General features: G+C 45.6%; 1 protein-coding gene across 1 annotated transcript; it reads left to right on the top strand.

The window, feature by feature from the left end:
- The first annotated feature begins 9,798 nt into the window (after positions 1 to 9,798).
- On the top strand, positions 9,799 to 15,588 carry NCMAP (non-compact myelin associated protein). The gene is made up of 3 exons (XM_032418006.1): positions 9,799 to 9,880; positions 12,834 to 12,918; positions 15,168 to 15,588. Exons 1-3 carry the CDS (start codon positions 9,799 to 9,801, stop codon positions 15,307 to 15,309), a joined length of 309 nt encoding a protein of 102 aa, XP_032273897.1. The 3' UTR covers positions 15,310 to 15,588.
- Positions 15,589 to 23,554: the final 7,966 nt, after the last annotated feature.

The following is a 23,554-nucleotide window of genomic DNA, read 5'->3' as shown; positions in this document are numbered from 1 at the left end:
CTCCCTGAGCCTCACTTCCCTCCTCGGGAAAATAGAGTAACATACGTGAGGAAACACACACAAAGGACTCAGCATGGTAGCGGGTACTCAGCAAGCACTGGCTGGGTGGGCCGTGGTCGTGTTTGTGGTCACTGTCACCGTCCCTACTGATCTTCTGTCCACAGATGTAAGTACAGACTGGACATTTTCTTTGTTGTCCAGACTTTCTTGGGTAGAAAGGATAGGGAACTGTCGAGGGACAGGCCTCTAGCTCTCCTCCAGTGGTTCTCAGCCTGGGGCGATTTGCCTCCCAGAGGACACGTGGCAAGTCTAGAGACATTTTTGGTTATCACAACGTGGGGGTGCGCTGGCAGCTTGTGGGTAGAGGCCAGGGGTCCTACAATGCACAGGGTGGCCCCCACAACACAGAATTATCAAATGTGAACAGAGCCATTGCTGAGGAACCCTGCCACCCTCTGGAGGCTTGTCGTACCTCTTGGGCTCACAATATCAACAAGGAGAAAGGAGGGTGAGCACAGTCCTGGCCCAGCAGGGCCGCTGACCCTCGAGAGTGTCCCCAGGAATATTCTTTACCCCCTGGGAGGCTTGGCAGCCACGGGCAGTTTCAAGGTAGAAGGTCTGAGTTTGAGACTCAGCTCCTGCACTCCCTTGCTGTGAGACTTTGGGCAAGTCACTTGACCTCTCTGGGCCTCTTTCCTGTTGGCAAAGTAGATATAAAAAGACCTGCCTTCTTGTGTTGATTAAATGAAGAAACATGTAGAAGCCCAGTGCCTGGCGCTTTGTCAGCATCCCCTTAAATAGTCATTCGCTCCCTGCCCCGACTAGCATGTCAAGGGGGGAGTTATTTCCCTCTGGCCTATTCCCTTAGGGGCATCAACTTTTTAACCTTTTAACCCTTCTCCCCTTTGAGGCCAGTGGGACACGTGGAGGCTTACATGAGGGCTCGGGTAGAGTCTGAGGACTCTTGGGAGCTGGCCGTTGGCTTGCACCCCAAGACCCAGGGCGGATGGAAGCCGCGGGTCACATTCCAGCTCGCGGTCGGTCCCTGCCACAACGCCCACAGGTCTCCCTCCTGCTGACCCCGGGCACAGCCTCTGCGGCCCTTTTGGTACTAGGCACAAATCTGCCTTGTGACCACTTTCATCTGGGATTTCTATTTATAACTCTTAGTACATGGAACTTATCAGACTTGCAGGTCTTGGTTGGAAGCTCTTTGGGAGCAACTTTCTTTAGAGTGTGGGCCACAAAAATCAGAAATAAAGGATGTTCAAGCCAGAATTTGACAGGGTGGGTCAATAAGACTTGATAGATGTGGTGGGTCTGAAACCTGGGCTTCCAGATCCAAAGGCCACTGTTTTTTCCGTAGGACTTCAGTATGATAATGATCAGGCACCTCAGTGATTAGGGCTGGGCTAGGCATGGGGGGCTGTGATCCCCACTCAGTATTGACTGGAGGAAAGATTCTTAAAGCAAACAATTCCAGGGGCGCCTGGGTGGCTCAGTCGATTCAGCGTCTGCCTTCAGCTCAGGTCATGATCCCAGGGTCCTGGGATTGAGCCCCACATCGGGCTCCCTGCTTTAGCGGGGAGTCTGCTTCTCCCTCTGCCCCTCTCCCCACGCATGTTCGCTCTCACTCTCTCTCCCAAATAAATAAATAAAATCTTGTTAAAAAAGGAAGCAATTCCATTCTCATCCTCAGTGTCTGAGCTCTAGGGACGTGATCCCCATGGTCTTTGAATCCTCTTAGTGCTGTGTACATGGTGGGCTCTGGTTGAGTGACAGGGAAAATGGACAGAAGAACAGAAGGATGGATGTGCATACAGTAGATGGGTGGGTGGGTACAGGAATGGATGGGACGATAGAAGAATGGACAAATACATGAAACAAGAAATGTACTTCCTAATTTCCAGGAACCAACCATAAGGAATACGTATTCGGTGTGTAATTGTGTATGGCCCCAAGTTCAGGGGAGCATTAAGCCAATTCAGACTCCACCTTTGGGAGCTGTGACACACAGTGGGACAAAGTCATGCAGACAGGGCAGATGGGGTCGGGGAGATGATGTGAAACCCAACAGGAATGGAGAGTATAGGTGGTGGCCATTTAGGATTCAGGCCAACTCGGGTCACTACGTAGCCAACAGAATGTTTGAAGGCTAGTTCCTAAGAGTCCCATATAATGTTGCTGCCAAGTCAAATCCCCTTTGTGGAGTTCTCCCTGGTTTGGTCCAGCCCCAGCTGCCTTTGAGGAAGGATTCCTGCCTTCCAGTCTAAACTGCACATGCTGTCTTCCCTCCTAATGTCCCCAGAGTCAGTATCTGCAAGGAAGGATGAGCTTTTGGAAAACACTGGTTCTTAAGTTAAGCCATGAATGAGTGCAGTGCAATAGAACCACAGATTTGAAAGCCCCTTAGTGATCAGTCCCAAACTGGACCATTTTATAGACAGGAAAACCAAGGTCCAGAGAAGGGAGAGGACTTTCCAAAGTCACATGGCCAGTGAGTGGCAATGGGAACCCTGGTCTCCTGGATCTCACCCCCAGTCAGGAATCTGTGGCATGCTCTTCCTCTCTCCATCCAGCAACCCCCTTGCTCTATACCAGTCCCATGAGGATGTTTGCCTTCCTGGCAGAGGTTTTACTATTCCTCAGTGGAAATGGAAGAGAAGGTCGAACCCTCCAGAAGTTCTAGGGAATCCCTCTTCAAATCCCCTCCTTGGGACATAGCTTCATGGTCTGATTCTCTGACCTCCCTGTTCATACTTGAGTTTGACCAAATGCAGCAACACTTGACCAGGTGGAAAACTGGGAGCTCAAGGTCAAGGAGAGCAGGGAGAGCACAGACTGAGGACAGAAGAGAAAGGAGAAAAGAGGTCAGGAACTGACCTTTACCGCTCACCCACCATCCACCAGGCACCGTGCCAGGTAATTGTATCTCCCTGATTGTCACAATCTTACAAGATAGTGGACGTTATCTCTGCCTTACAAACAAAAACACTGAAGCCTAAAAAGTGCCTTGGCTCATAGAACTGGTCAGAGAGGAGGCCGAGATCAAAACCCGGGTCTCCCTGACCCCAAAGCCCTCGCTGGGTCATGAACTCATAGACTGTGTGCTCTGTCACAACACCCCCAGGAGTTCTCAGGAGTCACCCAGGAGGAGCTAGACTTTCGGTGCTGAGGGCCCACACCAACAAGGTCAAGGCTAACAGGGGCCAATGCAAAGTCTTGCAATTAAGTTCAAAATGACATTTGCACAAGAGCGTAATGGAGACCTGGTTACTGGGCAGCAGCTGATCCTGATATTGTCCCGTCATAATGTGGTTACATTGCCTTGTATTTCCAAAGCACTTTGCAGTTTAGGAAGCCCTTCCACTTACCGACCTCCGAGCTTTGATTGACCATAAACAAGCATAAGTCTGGAAAAGGTTTGGGAGTATATCAATAGGGTGTGTAGGCTAGACTGCCTGTAAGGGTAATAAGCTGTTTGTTTGCATTAATCCAGTATAATATCAATAGACTTCGCGCTCAGCCACTGGGCTAAATATACATGTTTTATCTCCTAATTCTCACAACCCTCTGGAGCTCGTAACTCCTGTTTCACAGATCCGAAACCACGAGGTGAAGAAAGTCAACCAAGGTCACAGAGCTAGAATTCAGGCTTAGGTCTGATAAGTATCAAGAAAAATGTCATTCTGGACATTTCAGGCCCCCTCTGGAGTTATGCGTCCAGTTTGGGGTGCTGTATTTAAGGGGGACATTGACACACAGAGAAATGAGGAACCCATGAAGGACACTATCATTGTAAAGATCGTTTGAAGTAGCTTAGAATATTTGTCCTGGGAAAAAAATAATCAGAGGACATATCATTGCTGTTCTCAAGGGCATAAAACTCCTTAACAGGTTGGGTTCACAGGACTTTTATCAACCGTTTGTTGGTTGGGTTAAACGGGATAAAGTGTAGCCAGCTGCTGGCACCACCTACTGGTGAGAGGTAAAATTGATGTGCTGATAGCTGCTGCCCAGTCCCTGTTCCATCCTTGAAGTTCGGTTTCACCTTTCTTAACATAGAAGTGCTTTTTTTTTTTTTTTTAAGATTTTATTTATTTATTTTACAGAGAGAGACACAGCGAGAGAGGGAACATAAGCAGGGGGGGTGGGTGGGAGAGGGAGAAGCAGGCTTCCCACGGAGCAGGAAGCCCGATGTGGGGCTTGATCCCAGGACCTTGGGATCATGACCTGAGCGAAGGCAGTCGCTTAACGACTGAGCCACCCAGGCGCCCCTAGAAGTGCTTTTAAACCTGGCAGATTGTCATGTATAAGAGGTAGCACATTTACCTTTGTGGCAAGAGAATTAGGACCACTGGGTGAAAATTATAAGGAGGGATATTTTGGTTTCAACATGAAGGTTAATTTTCTGAAAAAACATCCCCAAAACTCAAGGGGCTGCTTGGGAGTAGTGAGGTTCACGTCTGTGGAAGAAACCAAGTCATGCTGAATCTCCCATGTTTCAGGTGGTGGGGAGAAATCAATCCCAGTGTTTTGGTGGGTCTAGGGCATTCATGGGTTACCTACTCTGAGTTACATTTGGCCAGTTGAGTAGCGGTCAGCCAGTGTTGGTGGCATCTGTTGTCTTATCCAGGGAGGAACTTTTAGGCCAGGCCAGAGGGAAAGAGGGTACCACGGGGGCAGAGCAGGGGGGTAGATATTCGGGACAGGTGGGATCTGGCAATGTTTATCTTCCAGATACGGCTCTAACACTTGACCAAGGGATAGGCAGAGAGGAGTGACTCAGAGAGTAAATGGTCCTGACCTTCCATCACTTCCCAGACTGACCTCCCACACAGGACCATTTGTAAACAACCCGAGGGAACAACAGTTCCTTGTAGATTCTGTAAATGCAATTAAGGCTGTGCTAAAGACAGAGAGGTTCACAGTGTGGCCGAGGGCAGGGAGCAGTCAGATAGGACCGGTCAGGGAGCTGGGGCAGGGGCTGAGCCCCAGCCTGTGTGGGTTTTCTCATCAAAGCCCGTCGTTGATTCAGGGCCTGGGTGCCAAGCCGTGTGTGTCTTGCGCATTCCCCGGGAGGCAGTCCAGTGAGGGTACACGGAGAAGGGGCCGCAGGATAGGACAGACCCTGGCTCGAATCCTAGTACGGCTCCCTGTTAGCCTTGTGAGTTTAAGTTGATTGCTTCTCTACTGTGTGCCTCAGTTTCTTCATCTGTAGAAGGGGCAGTGATTGTACCTTCCTTACCCGGGGCGTATGAGGATTGAATGAGACCGCCTTCATAAATAAAGCACTGAGCACCATATTTTATTTTATTTATTATTATTATTATTTTATTTGTTAATTTATTATTATAATTTATTTTATTATAATTATATATTTATTTTTAATTTATTATTTATTTATTTTTATTATTATATTATTATTATTAAATTAACCTCTGTTAGTGAAAACCATTCTCCCCCTCCCTGCACCCTCCTTGCTTTTCTATGGCCACAGACCTGGTCCCAGACACATTTGATTCTGAAGTGCCCCTGCTGGGCCTCACTTGGTTAACAAGAACCGCTGGGTCCCACACATGAAAACACCCACAGCCTTGGCCGTCAATGTCCCACCACCCTCCCTCCCACCTTCTCTGATGGGGCAGGAACAGAGATGTGATTGAGAGCCTTGGATCCTGACATAAGGCAAGATACACTCTGAGATGACTCACTGTTCCCTCAGAAGGACTAGCCGGGCCATCCGAAAGGAGGTCTGCACCCAGAACTGGGCACCCACGAGGTCTCCTTGAAGGGTCTGCGGTGGAATCTGTGTCCCAGTGGCCTCGGGCAGCTGCATTACTGGTCAGTGTGTGCGTGTGTGTGCGTATGTGTGTGTGTTTGCACGCACACATGCAGGTTTCCGCAGTAACCTGTCAGGAGCCCCTCTAGACGTACGGGTACCAGCGGCAGGTTGGTGCGTGGGGATCCTACGGGCTTTGAAGTTTGCAGGGCCCAGTACATAGGCCGGCTCTGCGTCTTCCAGACTGTGTAAGCAGGGAGAGATAGCTTTAGGGCCCCAAACCTTGGGGTCCTCATCTGATCCAGGGGAGAGGAAAACCTATTTTACATGGCATTTGCTAATTAAATCAAAGCGTGGATTAAAAAAGAAAATGCCTGGCCAAAGGTCTTGGCACTTAGCGGGCACTTGGGTAGAGGCGTCTGTCATTTTTGTGCATGTTGGTCCAACGGAGGATGTGTCCACAGGAAGCGTTTAGCTTATCCAGTAATTATGCCATGCGTCTCTCACTAAGTGATCCTGGATCGATGGCTACCTGTTTGTCTCTCTTTTCTGTTTTTAAAATGAATTTTAAGAAAACATAATTGGTGAGTCTTCTCAGCTTGACATTGGTGGGGATAGAAGCAGGTTTAGGCAAATGCATCATAAAACTCTTCATGATGGGGTAGAGAATGGTGGGCGGTGGGGGACAGGTGCCTGTCCTTGGGAGTAGCAGTGAGGGGCAGGGGCTGGGGGGAGACTGTCATTCCGTATTCTCATATGGGTCCAAATTTATTTTTATAGAATTTTTTCTTGTTTTGAGCTCCAGAGCTACCTGTCTCCGAGTTCAGCAAATATTTGCTAATACCCACGAAAATACTAAGAGCTATCATTTATCGAGCACTGAGAGCACTTTCCATACTTAACCTCAAACCCTCTCCCTTGGGAAAAGCTACCTCATTTTACAAATGAGCAAACCAAGCTGGGAGAAGTTCAGTCATTTGCTTCAGCGCTTCCACTGGCAAAGGTGAGAAAAAGCAGACAATTTATCTGGGAGAAGTAGAAGAGGATATGAAAAAGACCCCAAACAGCGTCTACCCTCAAGGACCCGACAATGGACATGGAAGGTTGACTGCTTCCGAGACACGTGCTCTGGTGATGCTTCTTTGCAGAGTGTAGCCCGGGGAGCAGAGGACCGATGGCTTACTCTGGCTAGGGCAGGGGGGAGCCTTCCCAGGGGTGGCTGGGCCCAATCCTGAAGGATGTGTTCATTTTGGAGGGGGAGCTGGCAGGGGAACATGGCCAGTGGACCTGTTCAGCGAGGTCAGGAAGGAGGAAAGGTTGACCGGTATGAGGAGGTCAGGCTGAGCCACACACGGCTACTTGGGAGTCCCAAGGATCTGGGCTTTGGGAGGAAGGGACAGACAAGAACTATGGGTTTTTAGGCAGGGCCCCATGGCTTAAAGGAGAGCAGAGAAAGTGAAGGCAAAGAGGGCCATTCTGAGGCCGAGGCCCCCATGGGGTGGGGCAGGCCGCAGCAACCAGAGCCCCCAGCCTGGGTGCAGATGACCTGCCCCTGGTGGAGGTGCCCTGACCCATTTCCATCAGGAGCTGGGGGGTGGAGGGCTGTGGCCCGAGGTGCGATGTCTCAGGAGACGCCCGCTGTGGGGACCTGGGGAGGCCAGAGCCTAGGCAGCCCGGCCACTGGCAGCAAAGACCGGGAATGATGGGGCCGGGGGGGGGGGGGGGGCGGAGTGGTCCGTTGTCACAGCAGCTTGGCAGAGGTTCGCGTGAGGAGCAGAGGGGCTGGCAAGAGAGGCTGGAAACAGTGAAGGGTTTTCCCTGCCAGCTGTTCAAATGTGGGCACTGGGAGGTGATTATTTTTTTGAGCCTGAGAGTGCTGTGATCAAACCTACAGTCTCTGTCTGTCTCTCTCTCACTGGAATGTGAGCTTCTGGAGGCAAGGAGTCTGTCTTGCATTTCACTAGTATGTTCCCAGCATCTAGCACAGCATCAGTCACTTAGTAGGTGCTCAATTAGTATTTGGCTAGTAAATATCTAGAACCATGATCTTCCAGTGTTTATGGGTATATACGGATGTGGTAAACCTTTTAAAACTTCGATGAAAAGAATACACACTAACGGCCAAGGTAGTGGTTACTTCGGGGGAGGGAGGAAATGAGGTAGAAGTAGAGTAGAAAAAGGATTTCAACTGACTCTTGCTTTTCTTCCTTAATAAAGAAGAACTGAAGAGAATACGATCATGAACATTTTTCAGTCTGAGTGCTGAGTATATGGGCTCTTATTACATCATTATTTGTAATTTAAAAATACTTATTTTAAAAAGAAAACAAATTGGGTGCCTGGGTGGCTCAGTCAGTTGAGCACCTGCCTTAGGTTCAGGTTATAATCTCAGGGTCCTGGGATCGAGCCCCACATCGGGCTTCCTGCTCAGGGGGGCAGCCTGCTTCTCCCTCTCTCTCTACCCCTCCCCCTGCTTGTGCATGCTCTCTCTCTCTCTCAAATAAATATATAAAATATTTTTTAAAAAAATTTAAAAAAATTGTGTACAAATATTGTGTTAGGTGTACAGGACATCTCTTCTCTGGAAGATGGAGTCACCACCGTGAAGCCTATGCCTTCTTAGCGTTACAAATAGGCCTGGATAATTCTTTTCTTGGTGGCGATCCTTCACAGGCCTATAAACTGTAATAAAAGTACTGTTCTGAAGTAAAGAAACCTCGTTGGTGTCCCTCCTCTTCTTGATGCCTGTCGTTCAGAGCAAGTGTGGATGCTACCATACGCTCAGAATATACTTCTTGGGGGAGGATCTTGACACTTGTTCCTGGTGGCGTGACATCATATTAACCGGGACCCCCCTGGCTCACTCCTCAAGTGTAAGATTGCAGGCTTGTGAATTTGGATTCCTGCCACCGTCAGGGAAAGAAGCTATACTGGGCACTCAGAGCATGTGTTTGGGTCCGAGCTCTATGTGTTCCTTGCTGTGTGACTTTTGTCCCTTCACTCAGCCACTCTGAGCCTCAGTTTGCTCAGCAGTAAAATGTGATGACTGAGGGTGGCGCCTGGGTGGCTCAGTCATTAAGCGTCTGCCTTCAGCTCAGGTCATGATCCCAGGGTCCTGGGATCGAGCCCCACATCGGGCTCCCTGCTCCGTGGGAGACCTGCTTCTCCCTCTCCCACTCCCCCTGCTTGTCTTCCTTCTCTCGCTGTGTCTCTCTCTGTCAAATAAATAAAAAAAAAATGTGATGACTGAGAAGATTAACGGGTGAGCTGATACGGTGTGTGAAGGTGCCTATGACAGAGCCTGGTGCCTGGCGGACGCTCAGCATGCAGGGTCCGTCTTCCCACTGAGGGCTTTGTGCAGCCTGGCCTTTGTCCTCTGTCCTGCCATCCCAAACCATGTCCATCCCTCAAGGCCCATGCAAATGTAGCTTTTCCTTGAAACCATTCTTCACAGCCCAGGGATGGCTTATGTCACTGACTGCTTAATAGCATAGTTACATTTTCCATCTGCTTGCTTATTTATTTATTTACGTTTGCCTCCTTGGATTGTAAAGCTTCTGAAAGCAGAAGCATCATTTCAGGCATCGTTGTGAGATGCTGACAGTCCCACGAGCACAGGAGATGGATGTCCTGGGTTAAATTCAAACTTGGGGCTCCATGAAGCGTTAGGGACTTCAATTTCATCAGTAAAACGACCATCATAGCCTCCCTCACACAGTTTCTAGAAGATCAATTTAGACATCCTGGGTGAAACCTAGTTAGGAAAAATTTAATAAATATTGTTGAATTAATTTATACTGCTGTGAACAAGGAAGTTCTTTACAAGTGTCAGACATTATTTTTAATTCTCCACAGTAGATAGTAAAAGGCCTTGTATTTACTTGCCGTGAAGAAAAGCCGCCTGCTTGACTCTTCTCTAGTCATCCAAGTAAAGACCAAAAGAGGCATCATACAGACATTGTAAAGCTCACTCTGGTGTTAAATGAAATCTCGTCTTTGTTCTTGCCAGGATCGAGATGACCACAGCCACCCCTTTGGGGGGTACCACCTTCTTCTCCTTGAACGTGACCACCAGAGAAGAAGACTTCCTGTACAAGAGTAAGGCCAACTTGGGTTGGCGGCCAGGGGAGGGATGGCGGAACGAGGACTGTGGTCAGCTCCTGGTGTAGAGGTCAAGAGCGTGGCTTCTAGAGATAAGACTGCCTGGGTCCCAGTTTCACTGCTACCATATGCCCACTGTGACCGTGAGCACATCACCTCACTGCTTTGTGTCTGTTTCCTCATCTGTAAGCTGGGGATATGAATGAAACTACCATTAACATCACACACTTTAATGGTGTGAGGACTAAACCAGATGATCCATGTAAGGAGCTTAGAATAGCCTCGATGCACACAAACTACCTAAGGAGTATTATTATGATCATTACTGGTATGACTACTATTATCATCAGGGAGTTTTGGGTTCTAGAGGGCAACAGACAGTTGAGTTTCCTGTAAGATGTCCCTAAATGAATCACCTTAAAATGTAACTACTTTCATACAATTCGTGCTATTTTTACAAGGCAAAAACATCCCATCAGTTCACAAAGGAGTAAATGAGTGTAGGTGGGAGTAGTCCTGCGGAGACATTTGCCAGGAGCAAGGGGTCCCCGGAAGGAAAAACTTAACAACCACTCTTCAGAAAACCAATTAATCGTGTTAGGGAAAGTTGGGCCCATTTCCGTCATTTCTGTTGGTCTGGCACATACCCGTGCACGTGGAATAGGCTTCCTGACACGGAGTGTTTCCCCGGTGATAACAGCTCCAGACCATGGTCCTGGCAGGAAGCTGACTACTGACAAGACGTGTGTCTTCATGGAGACCCAGAAAGGGTCACTCTTGGGACAGAGACCCGTGTGTCAGCCTGGTCCTTGCCAGGTTGGGAGACCTCCAGAGGCCTGCTGATGTAGCTCAGAACAGTTCTGAAGGGAAATGCAGGGTAGATCGAATCTCCGTCAGCAGGATGGGAATAATCCTACTTTTACTTAACTAAAAGTAGTGGTTCTCAACCAGACGATTCTGCCCCCTAGAGAAGATTGCCAGATTTTGAAAATAAAATATAGAACACCCGGTTAAATTTGAATTTAAGGGAAGTAGTGTTTGTTTAGTATAAGGACGTGCCATGCAATAGTTGAGACATCCCAAAAATTATTCATTATTTGTCAGAAATTCTAATTTAAATAGGTATCCGGTACCTTATCTGGCCACTTTACTATCAGGGGACATATGACAGCGTTTGGACACTGTTGCTTGTCACACCTGGTGGGGAGGAAGAAGCAGTATGAATGGTATCTAGTGAGTGGAGGCCAGAGACGCTGCTAAACATTTTACAGGGCACAGGAGAGTCCCCACAGCAAAGGGTTATCCAGACAAGGTTAAAAAACCATGGATTAAAGCATCATCACAGGACTCCCCAGGAAGGAGACAAAAAACAAGTTATTCCATAATGGATTCCCCACCCCACCCCCTTTTTCTTTCCTTCCAGTCTTTCTTCCTGTGACTATTTGGACATAGTTTTGTTCTTGTTTTTATTTAGTAAACCTTTTTGTAAGAGCATTACATACATTCAAAAAAATGCACAAATCATAGTGCACAGCTGGGTGAATTTTCACTAAATGAACATACTTGGGTAACCAGCCCGCAGATCAAGAAGCAGACCACCTCTAGGATCCCAGGTGTCCCAGCACCCCTTGCCACACTATCCCCACCTGGTCAAGGGAACCCGCTGTTCTGACTTCTCCTATCAGACATTAGTTCTACCTGGTTTTGAGCTTTATAGAAGTGGAAACATACCGTACATGCCCTTTTATATCTGGCTTCTTTTATTCAGCATTATGTTTGTATGCACATACTTTAATGGTTGCAACATACTGTGTGTATGTGGGTGTGTACATAGTATCATATTCTCTTTTCCACAAATCATTCAAACTATAGGGTAATATTTCATGAGGTAGGCATGCCATACCTTATTGAACCATTCCCGTGTTTAGAATATAAGTAACATTGTAATTAACATTTTCATTCATACAGCTTTTTCTGTATTTAGGATTATTCCCTAAGATAAACACCCCAGAATCAAATAGATTGGCTTAAAGTATGACCCCCCCCATATGGTTTTTTTGTATTTTCAATTTCAGTTCCCACAAGGATGTTGATTTTGAACGTGGAATTAGAGGTGGCCAAGGAGATTGAGTGCTGATACTGAAATTAGAACCTGAGATATTAAGCCACAAAGACATTCATTATAGCCTTGCTTTTCATAGTATAAAATTGAAAACAACATACATATCCTCAATACGGAATTGGTAAACAAGTTATGTCACATCCAAACAATGGGGGACTACATAGCCATCAAAGTCATGAAAAACAATGTAATTACATGGAAAGATGATTGGGATATGGTTGTAAAACTGTATGTTCCATTTTTATCAAGTGCATATTTTCCCACTTTTATGACTATTTCCTTAAGGTGGATTTTCAGACATAGGATTAATAAATTACTCAAAAAATGTGGAGTAGATAGGTATTTAATACGCATACATGCGTATACATGATGACATTGGTGAAAGTACGTATGTGTAGATGATCAGTGGTTCCTGGGGCAATGAGTTCCTTTTTTTTTTTTTTTGTATTTGTATTTTCAAAATCAGCTACAAAATTACATATTACTTTGTATCATCACAAAGAGGCAAGGGCGTTTTGCTTGCCTGTTTCACAAAGGAAGTTGGATGCTGTGTTAGGACTTATAACAACAGGATGGCCTGAGACAGGATTTGGGCAGGTGATGTGCTGAGGACACCGCCCTCCAAGCCCCCCTGTGGGGAGGGATGCCCCGCCACTCTGGATATGTCTCTGTCCTGGGGTCAGCAGGCAGGGTGCCAGGACAGCACATCCTCTCCTCGCCCAATCCAGTGAGGATGGGAGGTGCCGGGTGGAGGTCCCCCTCCCAGTCTCTGGATGCTTCCCTTCATTTCAGTTTATACGTTTGCCATTCCCACCCCTCTCCTCGTAGGTTCTGGAGCCATTGTTGCGGCCATTGTGGTAGTTGTCATCATCATCTTCACCGTGGTTCTGATCCTGCTGAAGATGTACAACAGGTATGGGATGCCCTGGGCTCTGAGGCTCTTGTCCCTTCGGTGATGTCAGAATGAACGCGAACTAACTCTTTGGGGGTGCCAGCCGCGTGCCCCGCAGGACCCATGAGGCCGTCATCCAATGCTCGAACCCTTTGTGGGTCCTTTTTTGACAGCTGTTCTCCTGTAGGAACTTCATGGTAACCAAATATTTTTGTACCTGCAGAGATAGTTGTTAAATATAATAATCATCATGACAGTGCTAATGACCTTGAGCACTGCGGTAAGGTGACGTACGGTCATAGAGGAATATGTTCCAGTCCTTTAATCTCGGGGAGCCCTCTGCTAGGCTGTGTTGAGCAGACCATGTGAGTATTTGAGGTGACAAATACTGGGATGCCTGTACCCCCAGCTCCGCTTTCTGGAACCAAATAGGAGGAAATAATACCATGTGATTGCATAAAGAATAAATGTTGTGTTACCACCTCTAAGTCACAACTTCTTCCCAGGCAAGAAATCAAAATAGACTATAAACACAACCACATCATAGAAGACTTGGAAGCCATTAAAAAAAAAAAAAAAAAAAAAGATATTGTAGAAGTGTGTTTATTGATGAGGAAAGCTGTTTACAATGTATCGGCAAAGTTTCCAAAGAGGATATGTACGTTATAGTTATACACGCGGTTACACACACACACAACCAAGGAAGATTCAAATGCTACATGGCAAGGTGTTAACGACCAGTGTGTCTGCATGATGGAATTGCTAGTTGCTTGGCTGGTTTTTACAGGGGGACCCCTGTATGTCTTTATTTTGAGGAGGTGCAAACATGCATTGTTTTTATAATAATGTTAATGTTATTTATAAAACATGTATGTTTCATATTATATATGTATCTAAAATGTATATATAGTGTACACATATATTATATACATATATTGATCTCTTACCATGTGCCAGGCATGATTCTAAGCTCCTTGTATGTATTAACTCATTTAATCCTCACTACAGCCCCACCAGTTGGGTAATTCTATATCCCCCAATTTTGTAGGAGTGAAACACGCACTGGGAAATAAGCCAACAAGCCCAAGTTTACTCAGCCTCGGTGGCAGAGTTGGGATTTAAACCCAGTACATGTGGTTTCAAAGAAAATACTCCCACCACTATGTGTAATAATAACAACAACACTTAATAAGTTATTTTTACAATTTTGAGGGTATTACAATTTGGATCCGTCCCAGACCAGGAAGTGGCATCCAGCCGTAGTGGTTGCCCTTCATTCCTGTCCGTCATTGCTGGAGCTCTGAGCCCCTTTCCTAGGTTGTAATTTGGATGGAGACTACCCATCCCACCCTGTTTACAATGATGCCTGGGCTGCAACTGAGAGACCAGAGCTCGGTCTTTTGTCTCTCAAAGGCAGGCAAGTCATTTTAACCTCTCTGTGCCTCCATTTTATCATCTTTAAAATGGAAGGCTCTCCAAGTGGGACAACTGAGTGATGGTTGCATGGAGAATACCCTTGTTTTGAGGAGTATTTAGGGGTGAAGTGGCATGACGTCTGCAACTGACTGAGATAGTTCAGGATTTAAAAAAACACTCTGTGTATATGTATGTGTGTAGATGTACACATGTGTAAATGAAGAGAGAGAGAAAGAGGCAAATGTGGCAGACTGCTGGTAATCAGTGAATTGTTCCATGAGGGGTACTCAGGTACTAATTGTACTATTTGTGCAACTTTTCTGAGCATTTGAAATTAAGAAAAAAAAAAGCATTATGTTAGGTCAACAAGATGAAATTTCATGTAGATGTTAGAATTAATGATTGTTATAGTCATTGAATTTTCTGGCATATGAAATGAAAGATTGGATATACATTTTAAGTCCATTCTCTTCTCAACTATGCAAAAAGTTCTTAAATATTTCTAACAATCAACTTGGCAAGCATAATGAAACTGCAAAATTTAACTCACACTACAACTTTGAACAGAAAAAAAAAAATCGTAATATCTTCATTTCGTCTTTAATATAGTCACCTGACACTTTACTCATTCATTAACAGGAAAAAAAATAAAATTAAATATCTAACCTAAGTTACACAAAAAAATGGAAGGGTCAGGCTAGCTGATGTCTAAGGTTCCTTCCAGTTGTAAAATTCTGTGGGTGGCAATCAAGCAACGTGATTTAATGATGATCTACGTTAATCTCCTTGCCAGAGCCAAAATCAAAGGGTATAGAAGGTGGAAGACTCAAGCATGCATGCATATCTCATTCCAGGAAAATGAGGACCAGGCGGGAGCTGGAGCCCAAGGGGCCCAAGCCAGCCTCCCCTTCTGCCTTGGGCCCGAACAACAACAGCAGTCAACACCCTGCAACCGTGACCTTCAGCCCCGTTGACGTCCACGTGGAGACTCGGTGACCACCCCCCCACCTTGGTGCTATCTTGGCCACCATCCAAAGAGCCTTCTCCAGTCAAGACCCAGAAGCACATATCTCCTCTGGCAGCTTCACTATGAGTTCCTTCCAGTTGGGTCGACAAGGGGCATCTCATGCAAGTCTGGGTGCTTCAGGCAACCCCCAACCCTGCCCTGCCCCGCCCCACCCTAGCTGTGTCCATGTCCCTGCTGCCACCCTTCCAAAAAGCTGTGGGACGTTGTTTGTGCTCTGATGAGGTAGAGCTATGCCGGCAATCCACTGAAGTGGGTGTGGCTCTCTCCCCCAAACACAATTGCTAGACAGACAGCCCAGGAATCTTCTGGGCAGGAGTCAGGGGTCAGAGCATGCTCCCAAGAGTATCACCGCAGGGTCTGCCACTGCGGTCCTATAGGAATCAGTGCTGTAGCCACAGCTTTGCAGAGCAAAATAATGCCATTCATCGGGCACAGGGGAACTAACTTGGGCTAACTAACCAAAAAACCAACCTGTTAATTTATAACTTGTTCCTGTACTAGATGACCGCTAGCTAGCTCATGACAACTGGTCAGATTTCTCCGTCTTTAAGAAAGGTAATGGGAAAGACAATTCTTCTCAAAAGGTTTCTACTTCATTAGCAAAGAGTCAGAGGACAAGGAATAGGGTGACCTTGAGGAATGATGGTCTCTAGGGCAAAAGCTTATTGTGGTGTCCTCGGGCCTTGAATGAGCCAGGAGCGGGTCAGAGCCCGTCCTCTCCCTTTGGGGCTGGATTAAGCCTAACTCAGTCTCATTTCTTGGCTTCCCTCTGTTTGGATTCTGAGCAATCCCCTCTCTCCAGGTCACATCTTCCCTCCAAGGACCAGTATTAGAGACTGATAAGATTACAACCCTGTTTATGTTACCTGTGTCCTTCCCGGTGACCTTGCAGAGATTCAGGGCACGTGTAAAGCACCACGTTCGCAAACCATTTCTCTGTACGGAGCTGATCTCTTTTGACTCCTTAGCCCAGAGAACAATCTATTGAGAGGGAAAAGCATTTTGAAATTAAGAAGGCTTGCCTTCCAAGCCCTACCTCCTGGTCGTGTGGACTTGGAAGAGTCATGTGAGCGCTCCATATTGGGTTTGCTAACCATAAGACTCACAGACTTGACTTTAATTAGTCAAGGACTTGGTAGGTAGAGCCGCTCGGGTGGTACCTGGCACTCAGCAAATGCTTAATTAATGAGAGCCAGCATTATTGTTACAGTATTTCTTCAATTGCAGGATGTATTTGTTCACATGTTAATGATTCTGAAATCAGAATTTGTCTTAAAATTGATGGGTCCATTAATGTAGTATTTTTTTCTCTCTCCAAAAGCTGTTATGTACCTTACAATTGAAGGCATCTTGGAAACAAGGCAATAAATCTTTACTCTGTTGCAGAAAGTGACACACTCTGACCTTTAACCTCAAATTCTAGGGGTCTCTTCCTCTTGGAGGCAGAAATCGCTTCTGAGGGGAAACTGAGGGTCAGGAAGGTAAGAAGGCTGACCCAGGGTCACAGAGCCATGTCATCCCACTATAAAAATGCTCGCTTGGATATGTCTGGAAAAATACTGGTAAATTCTTCCTGCCCAAACATCTTTTCTCCCTACTGTGTTTAAATATCCACCATGTACCAAGTACTTGGCAAGATGCTTTCACATAAATAAAATCATCAGATATTTTTCCCAATAACCTTGGGAGGAATTATTCGTTCTGTTTGCAGGTGAGAATTGCAAATTCCAAGAGAAAGGTACTTGTCCACAGTAACACAGCTAGTTAAGTTGCAAAGATAAGACGCAAACCCACATTTTTGACTCCAAAGTCCCACTCTCCGTTGTACCACATTCTTCCCTAACATCCTGGCTCAAAGAACATGGATTCTTTCATGGGTCGAACAGGAGGAGGACCGGCTTGTCCATGTGTCTGAGCAGAGGTCAGGAGTCTGGCTTCCAAACTGACAGTAGGGGCAAAGCCACTTTGGTAGCCTCCTTTGGGCTCCCATGATTGAAGCCAAAGGACCCCTTTCTGAGCCCATCAAAACTCTAAGGATTCCTGTTTCATTTCCCGTAACCCTTATGCCCAAGGAGCAAGGGATAGAGTGCCATCCAACCAGGGAAAGCTATTTCCTGACGGACTCAAACCCCAAATAGATATGTTTCCCAAAAGTGTTCTGCTTTAAAATATATATATATATATATATATATTTTGTTTTGTTTTGTTTTGTTTTTGTTTGTTTGTTTGTTTGTTTGGAATGTTCCAGCCCTAAAACCAAACGCTTCTGCCCATACTGGAATCTTCCTGGAATTACTAGAGGAATTATCCCTTGTTATATGTTCTTTTGCTAAATGAAAGCTTGGAAGTGGAGGAGGGGGGAGAGGCAGAGAGGTAAGGGGAGCCCAAGAAAGGGGTTTTAGTGTTTCGTTTTTTAGCTAAAGAAGGTAACTCAATAAGCATCCTTTAAGGGCTCCTATGTGCAAGTTGAGGTGCTACTAAACACATTGTCACGGTCCCCACTCTCAAGGAATCTGCCACCGGTCTCCTGGGACAGGGACCTTGCAACACAGTGGAGTACTTCATTTCTGACAGGTGCCTTTCCTAACTGAGCAGATGCCACCTTATTTGGCCACTGATTCAATAAAAGATATTAAACATCTAAAGAAAAATGTCTAAAAATAAAGAGACTTAAACATTCATTGAGTTGACTTCAGTTTAAGTTAGAGTTAACGAATACCTTTTCTAAGAATTTCCTTTCCCTAACAATGTAAATAGGGTCCTTCGGAGAATCCTGAGCTGTTGCAAACACTGTACTCTCACTGCTAATGGGTGATGGGAAAGGTGGGCTGCCAGCAACGGGCCCTTCCATGAGTGAGAAAACCTGTCACCTTGATGAACTATTACAAAAGGAATCCCATTTCAGAGCCTGTCGTTAAACACCAGACGCGCTGGGGCGCCTGGGTGGCACAGTTGGTTGGGCGACTGCCTTTGGCTCAGGTCATGATCCTGGAGTCCCTGGATCGAGTCCCACATCGGGCTCCCTGCTCGGCGGGGAGCCTGCTTTTCCCTCTGACCCTCCCCCCTCTCATGTGCTCTCTCTCTCTCTCATTCTCTCTGTCTCAAATAAATAAATAAATAAATAAAAAACAAAAAAAAAAACCCACCAGACGCGCTGATATGTCAAGGTCTGGGGACCTCTGGGAGTGAAGGAGACATTAGAATGCAACCCAAGTCACCAATAATGAAGTTTACCGTAACTGAGCTCCTCGTGTGTTCTAGGTGTATGATGGGTCTTTGCTACCCACCAGCTCCTCAAACCGTTACAACCCCCATGTGTAGGAGCCATCGCTATTTCTACTTTGGGCATGAGGAAACAGGCACGGGGAGGTAACACGTCATTGGGTAATGCAGTGGACAGGTGGCATTCTTGGGGTGGCCATTCTTGTGTTTTGGGAGTCTGCTACTTAAGAAGCAAGACCACCTCCTGCTATCAAAGCTGAAAAGGACAGACACTCATCTTCCTGGAGTCCCTTGCTGCTAGGGCGAGGGCAGAGGACCGAGGCCCTGCCGATCAGGCACCCCTACTGGGGACTCTGAAGCCAGAAGTTGGTAACATCAGGGGATAGGAACGGTGCAGAATACACTCGGGTGGCAGGAAGGTGGCTTACTGCCTTTTGAGAGGCAGCCACAGCAGGGGCTCCAGCCACACGGCAGGCCCATTCCTGAGTCCAGCCCTGGATCCGCGGAGTGGGCTACGCGAGCTCAGTTTGACAGCAACAGCCGTGGGGTCTGGACCCAACTGGCTCTTTAGTGTGATTTTAGGCACCATATATGACAGCAAAACACTGAGCCTTCTGGAAATTCCAGCAACTACCTCGTTCCATTTTCTACTTCAATCAGCAGTCACTTCCTGCTGCCAGTCCCTAAGGGCCGTGTGGCTGTGGGGGCCTTGCTCACGGCCGCCCACCTCGGAAGTGGCTGGCACCGGAACCCGGGTCTCCAAAGCTCTCGCTCCGTCCTCACACATGCTGCTGGCTGACGCTAAGTGATCAAGGGATCCACAAAGTGCTAGGGAACCAGACAGAAGCTGGAGTGGCCTCCAATGACGTGTATCTCAGAGACTTTGTGAATGTTAATGAGGAAGTATTTTAAAAGGACCTGGAAGAGGGACGCCTGGGTGGCTCAGTCGGTTAAGCGTCTGCCTTCGGCTCAGGTCATGATCCCAGGGTCCTAGGATCGAGTCCCACATCGGGCTCCTTGCTCAGCGGGGAGCCTGCTTCTCCCTCTGCCTGCCGCACCCCCTGCTTGTACTGTCACTCCCTCTCTCTCTCTCCCTAGCAAATAAACAAATAAGATCTTAAAAAAAAAAAAAAAAAAGGACCTGGAAGAATGGGGGGGATTTTTTTAAGTAAAGTCTTCTATTGGAGTACAACACACACACACATACACACACACACACATATGTGTGCAGTTTGCAAAATGTTCACAAACCGAGCTCACTTGTGTAACCAGTATGAAGGTGAAGAAAGAGCATTACCAGCATCCTAAAAGCTCCTTTCCTCCCCCTTCCCTCCTCATGTCCCACAAAAGGTAACCAGCGTCCTGACTTCTACCTCCCTAGAACACTTTTATCTGGAAGTAGAATCGTGTGTAAACTCTTTTGCTTCTGGCTTCTGTCACACAACATGGCGTTTGTGATATTTGTTCATATTGTCACATGTAGTTGAAGATCATTCACGCTCATTGTGGTCATCTTCGTCACATGATGCATTTTGTTTATCCACTCTACCGTTTGATGCACATAGAAGCTGTTCCCAGTTTGGGTCTTTATTTTATTTTATTTTTTTTAAGATTTTATTTATTTATTTGAGAGAGAGAGAATGAGAGAGAGCACATGAGAGGGGGGAGGGTCAGAGGGAGAAGCAGACTCCCTGCTGAGCAGGGAGCCCGATGCGGGACTCGATCCAGGGACTCCAGGATCGTGACCTGAGCCGAAGGCAGTCGCTTAACCAACTGAGCCACCCAGGCGCCCCCCAGTTTGGGTCTTTAACAAGTAGGACTGCTAAGAACAGTTTGGTGGCTCAGTTGGTTGGGCGACTGCCTTCGGCTCGGGTCATGATCCTGGAGTCCGGGGATCGAGTCCCGCGTCGGGCTCCCTGCTCAGCAGGGAGTCTGCTTCTCCCTCTGACCCTCCCCCCTCTCATGCTCTCTCTCTCTCAAATAAATAGATAAAAATCTTTAAAAAAAAAAAAAAAAGAACAGTTTGGTGGTCATGTACGTATTTCTGTGGGGAACATTACCAGTTGAGGAATATACAGAGGACATGGATATAGGCCTTCGTCAGCAGTGCCAAATAGAGTTGCACCAGCTTACATCCGCCGCCCCCCCGGCAGCGTAAGGGAGTTCATCTTGCTCTGCATTCTTCGCTGACACTAGGGTATTTTCAGAATCTTGAATTTCAGTCATTCTGATGTGCCCACAGTGGTCTCTCATGATGGTTTTAATTGAATTCCCTGATGATTAGTGGAACTGGTCCCTTTCTCGTATGTTTTTTTGTTTTGTTTTTAAAGATTTTATTTATTTATTTGAGAGAGAGAACATGAGCGGGAGGGGGAGGGGCAGAAGGAAAGGGAGAAGCAGACTCCCCGCCGAGCAGGGAGCCCGATGCGAGGCTCGATCCCAGGACCCTGAGATCATGACCTGAGCCGAAGGCAGACACTTAACCGACTGAGCCACCCAGGCGCCCCTCCCTTTTTGTATGTTTATTGGCCCTTTAATTTTATCTTTTGTAAAGTTACTTTTCCATTTGTCCCTTTTTTTGGTTTTGGTTGTCTTCCTTTTTCATTATTGACTTGTAGGAGTTTTATATACATTCTGGATATGTCTTTTGTCTTTGTTATCCTGTGGCTTATCTTTATTTTAATAACAGCTTTATTGAGATATAATTTACATGACATCAGGTTTACCCTTTAAAAATATACAAGTCAGTGGTTGTTAGTATAGGCATGGAGCTGTGCATCCATCACCACTAATCAAATGCCAGAACATTTTCATCACCCCCAAAAGAAACTCCATACCCATTAGCAGATACTTCCCATAGCCATCCCCCTCCCCAGACCCTGACAACCACTAATTTACGTTTTGCCTATGGATTTTCCTATTCTGGACATTTCATATTAATGGAGTCAGACAATATGTGGCCTTTTATGACTGGTCCCTTTCACTTAGCGTAATGTTTTCAAGGTTCATCTATGTTGTAGCCTGAAATAATACTCCCTTCCTTCTTGTGGATGAATATCATGCCATTATATGGCTACACCACAGTTTGTTTATCTAGCTGGTGGACATTTGGATTGTTTCTACTTTTTTTGCTATTATGAATAATACTGTGGTGAACATTCATGTACAAGTTTGGTGTAGACATACGTTTCAGTTCTCTTGGGCATGTACCTTAGTAATGGAATCACTGCATTATATGATAACTCTGTGTAATCTGTTTTTTTTTTTTTTAATTTAATTTGTCAGAGAGAGAGAGCACAAGCAGGGGAGGCTGCAGGCAGAGGGAGAAGTAGGCTCCCCACTGAACAAGGAGCCCGATGTGGGACTTGATCCCAGGACCCCAGGATCATAACCTGAGCCAAAGGCAGCCACTTAACCCACTGAGCCACCCAGGCATCCCTAACTCTGTGTAATCTTTTGAGAAAATGCCAAACTGTTTTCTGAAGTGGCTGGACCATTTTACATTTCCACTAGCAATATATGAGGGTTCCAACAGCTCCACATCCTTGCTAACATTTTATTGTCCATCTTTTTTATCACAGCCATATTCGTGGTTATATAATGGTATCTCATTATGATTTCTACTTGAATTTGCCTAGTGACTAATGATGTTGACTATCTTTGCATATGCAGATTGGCCATTTTATATCACTTTTGAAGAAATGCCAATTCAAATCCTTTGCCCATTTTTAAAAAATTGGGTTATTTGGGTTCTTTTAAATTGTTATTATTGTTGACTTGTAAGAATTCTTTATATATTCTGGTTACAAGTCCCTTATCAGATATATGATCTGCAAATGTTTTCTCCCATTCTGTGGTTTGCCTTTTTACTTTCATTCACTTTCACATTTGCAGCACAAAGTTTTTCATTTTGATGAAATTCAGTGTATCTATTTTTTTTCTTTTGTCACTTGTGCTTTTGGTATCATATTTAAGAAACCATTGCCTAATCCAAGATCATGAATATTTACTCATATGTTTTCTTGTAAGAGTTTTATAGTTTTAGCTCTTACATTTACATATATGACCCAATTTGAGGTAATTTTTGTATATGGTGTGCGATAGGGATCCAATTTCATCTTTTGCATGTGGATATCCTATTGGCCCAGTATCAGTTGTCTTGGTACCCTTATCAAAAATTAATTGATCATAAATACAAGGATTTATTTCCAGACTCTGAATTCTAGTTCATTGATCTATATTTCTATTCTTATGCCACACTGTCTTGATATGTAGCAAGTTTTGGAATCTGGACATGTGAGTCCTCCAACTTTGTCCAGTCTTCTTTTTTTTTTTTTCCTTGCTCAAAATATTTTGGCTATTCTGGGTCCCTTACATCTCTACATGAATTTTAGTACAAGCTTGTCACTTTTTCAAAAATGGCAGCTGAGATTTTGATAGGTACTACATTGTACTTATAGATCATTTTGGGGAGTATTGCTATCTTAATAATAAGTCTTCTGATCCATGAACATGGAATGCCCTTCCATTTATTTTGGTCTTCTTTAATTTTTTTCAGTGAAATTTTGTAGTTTTCATTGTTTAAGTCTTACACTCTTTTTTAAAAATTTATTCCCAAGTGTTTTATTCTTTTTGATGCTATTATAAATATAATTGTTTTCTTAATTTCCTTTTTAGGTTATAAATTCCTAGTGTGATTTTTGTGTGTTGACTGCATATCCTGCAACTTTGCTGAATTTGTTTATTAGCTCTGATAGTTTTTGTGTAAGATCTTTAGGGTTTCTACATATAAGATCATGTCATGTGCCTAAGAGACCATTTCACCTCTTCCTTTACAACTTGGATGCTTTTTATCTCTTGTTCTTGCCTAACCGCTCTCGTTAGAACTTCCAGTACTATTTTGAATATAAATGTTAGGAGCAGACATCTTTGTCTTCTTCCTGATCTCAGGGGGAAAATAACCAGCCTTTCACCATTAAGTATGATGTTAGC

This window comes from Phoca vitulina, unplaced genomic scaffold, assembly GCF_004348235.1.
Source record: "Phoca vitulina isolate PV1807 unplaced genomic scaffold, GSC_HSeal_1.0 scaffold2, whole genome shotgun sequence".
NCBI classification, from domain to species: domain Eukaryota; kingdom Metazoa; phylum Chordata; class Mammalia; order Carnivora; family Phocidae; genus Phoca; species Phoca vitulina.
This window is presented reverse-complemented; position numbering and strand designations above follow the sequence as displayed.

Excerpts from the sequence above, each read along its gene's own strand:
- NCMAP (XM_032418006.1), top strand. The coding sequence starts at position 9,799 with ATGACCACAGCCACCCCTTTGGGGGGTACCACCTTCTTCTCCTTGAAC. Across the intron at positions 9,881-12,833 it reads AGAAGACTTCCTGTACAAGA|GTTCTGGAGCCATTGTTGCG; the intron begins GTAAGGCCAACT and ends CTCTCCTCGTAG. Across the intron at positions 12,919-15,167 it reads CTGCTGAAGATGTACAACAG|GAAAATGAGGACCAGGCGGG; the intron begins GTATGGGATGCC and ends ATCTCATTCCAG.